General features: G+C 34.0%; 1 protein-coding gene across 1 annotated transcript in view; it reads right to left on the bottom strand.

Moving 5' to 3' along the window:
- Nucleotides 1-874: 874 nt before the first annotated feature.
- LOC107721831 (metalloendopeptidase homolog PEX-like) overlaps nt 875-3987 on the bottom strand; it is a gene marked incomplete at its 5' end in the record, with an annotated part of 15403 nt that continues 12290 nt past the window's right edge. The window contains 2 exons of the mRNA XM_016530002.1: nt 875-1410; nt 1508-1584. Of these exons, the coding sequence (XP_016385488.1) occupies nt 1308-1410; nt 1508-1584 (180 nt within the window). The remainder of the gene's footprint in view (nt 1411-1507; nt 1585-3987) is intronic.

Here is a 3987-nt window from a genome sequence, read left to right as displayed (position 1 = left end):
TTATTGGACTGCTGCAGTGTGTGTGTGCGTGTGTGTGCTTAATTCATGTTCTGAGTTTGTCCAACAGGGCTGGTTCCTTTTTTCATTCATCCAATTTCCTCATGTGCTTTATTAGACTGGTATTCATACACGTTTCCTAACTGGTCATGTGAAAATGGAAAAAAAATGACATTTGCATTGATTTCCTCTCCTTGGGTGGGGCGGGAGGCATTCACGGGCTTTGCCCTCCCCAAACGAGTTAATGTGCCGCCCCTTCCCCTCCTCTCCGAACTTCCATCAAGGCATTTTACCTTTAAACATTTAAAGTGATTGGATATATATATATATTTTATTTTTAATTTTTTATCCCAGCTAAATATGTAGGCTAGAGACAATGGACCTGATCATCCCGTCTGTTTTTATTCTGCTATAATGACAGGCTGACTGTATATTATGCTGCTTATTAAGGCCAAATGAATAAATAAATACATTTTTAACAGACGGGATATTTGAAAACAGTTTCTGGCTCATAAATTACATCAGGTTTAAACATGAAATTAAAATTCACCTTGTCTTTTCTTGTAAATGTATGTTATAGGTCTTATTGTGAATGAATGTTTAATTTAACATTTATTTTAATTATAACGTAATCTTTCTGATGAAAACGATAGACTTGTCTCTTCTGACATATGCCGGCCCACATCTTAAAAGTCTCCACGCTACAGGTTTTTTTACTTTTTCGATAATTCATTACACTGTGATGTATGTCACAATACTAAAGCAAAGATCTGTTTTATCATGACTTTACTATGTAAAATACACAGTTGTTTTTCTACGAAGAAAAAAACAAAACAAAACCACAAAGACAATTAGAAAACCTCAGGAAAACAATAATTATTTACTTGTGTTTTCAATCAAATAAAATGACAGACAATGTTAACTGTTATCAACAACAACGAAAATTACAATAATAATTTATAGCACTCTTAAAGCGACAGTGCAACATAATTGGTTTGTGTAAAAAAAACAGTGATGAACCAAAGAAAGGCCTCAAAGGAATTTTATGGTCCGTTTGGCATTTGCACATTTTAATTGAGGTCAGACAGTAAAATGCAGATCTGACTGAAGCACTCTCAGGTTTGTAGGCACTGTACATTTTATCTACAGTGTTCCAGTGGCTGAAGGAGGGCCAGGTGTTCAGTCGTCAGCACGGCCCCAGAATTCAGTGTTAGTAACCGCTGTTTCACTATAAGAAACCAGTGAACGAGACAAAATAGGGAGATTTGGGTTGTGCTGTGATTGAAATCTTCACAGGGTCCTCTTTTTCATTACCACACTCGACAGGACTTTGTCCCCCTGTTCAGGATTGACGTCTCAGGGCAGTTAAAAGCTTTATGGAACTCTTCATAGTTGCTCATCGCCCCGATAACCCTTCATCATAGTAACAAGAGTAAAGTGAGTGACATTGAAGAAAATAAGGGATGTAATATAGATGTAAATGAACTGTGTGTATATTAATGCATCATACCTATATTTAGGAGGGCTGTGAGCTCCACTCTGGATCTGATGACGTGCTGCTTCTGGTCTGTAGGCATTACAGCAAACCTAGCAAATTACAATATATACACAACAAATCAATAGAGTCCCATTTTAAACTAGACACTACAGGGAAAACCATTGTTTTTCATGCACTGGTTAATTTTAATCTTGGGCTATTTTGCTTTTCGTAACATGTTGTGTCAGACTAGTGGAAAGAAAATATCTAAAACACACTTTTAAAGGTGCCATAGAATGCATTGATACAATATTTTAAATTGTTCTCTGATATCTACATAGAAGGTATGTGGCTTAGGTAAGGGCAAACAATCTTCAGAAACGGTTTTACATGTCCATTTACAACCCTAGGATTTGTCCCTAGAATGAAATGTGACCCTGGACAACAAAAACAGTCTTAAGTCGCTGGGGGAGTAGCTCACACAGCAGTGGGTAACCTAAACCTAGTGGTCAGACTGACTTACTACATTTGAAATTTTGCCGATATCTCCCTTGCTGTACAGTACACAAATATTTTCATGAAAAAAATACTGTAATTCACCAGAAGTGTTTTTATTAATGTTCCAAAGGTCATAGTACATTCCTAGTTACAATACTAACTTACTATAGGTGAAATTTTACCAATACCTCCTTTACTGTATGTACAGTACAAAAATATTTTATGACAAAATTATAGCAATTTACCAAAATTTTTCCCCACACTCCAAAGGTTGTAGTACATTCCTAGATACAAGACTGACTTAACTACACATGAAATTTTGCCAATATCTCTCTTACTGTACATACAGTACATAGTTATTCTTAGAAAGCAGTACTAAAATTCACCAAAAAAGTTTTTTTCATGTTCCAAAGGCTGTAGTACGTCTGAAGTTACAAGATTGACTTACTACAGGTGACATTTTGCCAATATCTCCCTTACTGTATGTACAGTACTTAATTATTCTTAGAAAAAAATACTGTAATTCACTAGTGTTTTTTTCCATGTTCCAAAGGCTGTAGTATGTTTGTAGATACAAGACTGACTTACTACAAGTGAAATTTTGCCAATATCTTCCTTACTGTATGTACAGTACACAAATATTTTTATGAAAAAATTACTTTAATTCACCAAAAGTTTTTTTCTTTCATGTTCCAAAGGCTGTAGTACGTTTGTAGTTATGAGACTGACTTACTACAGGTGAGATTTTGCCAATATCTTCCTTACTGTACATACAGTACATAATTAATCTTAGAAAAAAATTGACTGTAATACACCAAAAGGGTTTTTTCATGTTCCAAATTCTGTAGTACGTTTGTAGTTACAAGACAGACTTACTACAGGTGAGATTTTGCCAATATCTTCCTTACTGTACATACAGTACATAATTATTCTTAGAAAACAATGACTGTAATTCACCATAAGGGTTTTTTTTATGTTCCAAAGCTTGTAGTACGTTTGTAGTTACAAGACAGACTTACTACAGGTGAAATTTTGCCAATATCTCCCTTACTGCACGTACAGTACATAATTATTCTTAGAAAACAATTACTGTAATTCACCAAAAGGGTTGTTTATATTCCAAAGGTTGTAGTACGTTTGTAGTTACAAGACTGACTTACTACACATGAAATTTTGCCAATATCGTCCTTACTGTACATACAGTAAATAATTAATCTTAAAAATTACTGTAATTCACCAAAAGTTTTTTTTTTCATGTTCCAAAGGTTGCAGTACGTTCGTAGTGACCAGACTGACTTACTACAGGTTAAATTTTGACAATAACACCCTTACTGTATGTACAGCACACAACTATTTTTTATTAAAAACTAATTCACCAAAACTATTTTTTTTTCATGTTCTAAAGGTTGTAGTACGCTCCTAGTAGCCTTGGATTCTATAGCAGATTATTTATATTTATATTCATATTTATTTATGTATGTGTGTGTGTATGTTTGTGTTTGTATGTACAGTGCGTGCATAATTATTAGGCAAGTTGATATTCTGATCATATTTTTTTTCCAAACCACATCAATCTTAATAACTACTATTAATTTTGTATTTAATCATTTATAAGTGATATATAATTGTCCATGAAGGCTGGAAGTGAAAAACTTCATATATTCAGGTGTGCATAATTATTAGGTAGGGTTTCTTTTACCGATAAAATGATGAAAAAAAGTTATTAAAATTGATGTGGTTTGGAATTTGTAAAATGTGCTTGGTAAAAAAAAATATGATCAGAGTATCAACTTGCCTAATAATTATGCACGCACTGTACATACATACACACTCACACACACACACACACACATACTTGCATTTGTGGTTTGCGGGGACTCTCCATAGGTGTAATAGTTTTTATACTGTATAAACTGTATTTTCTATCACCCTACACCAACCCTACACCTAAACCTACCCCTCACAGAAAACTACTGGCAACTTTTGAATTTCATAAAACACCGTTTTGTATGTTT

Source organism: Sinocyclocheilus rhinocerous, unplaced genomic scaffold (genome assembly GCF_001515625.1).
Source record: "Sinocyclocheilus rhinocerous isolate Xijiao unplaced genomic scaffold, SAMN03320098_v1.1 scaffold90, whole genome shotgun sequence".
NCBI lineage: Eukaryota > Metazoa > Chordata > Actinopteri > Cypriniformes > Cyprinidae > Sinocyclocheilus > Sinocyclocheilus rhinocerous.
This window is presented reverse-complemented; position numbering and strand designations above follow the sequence as displayed.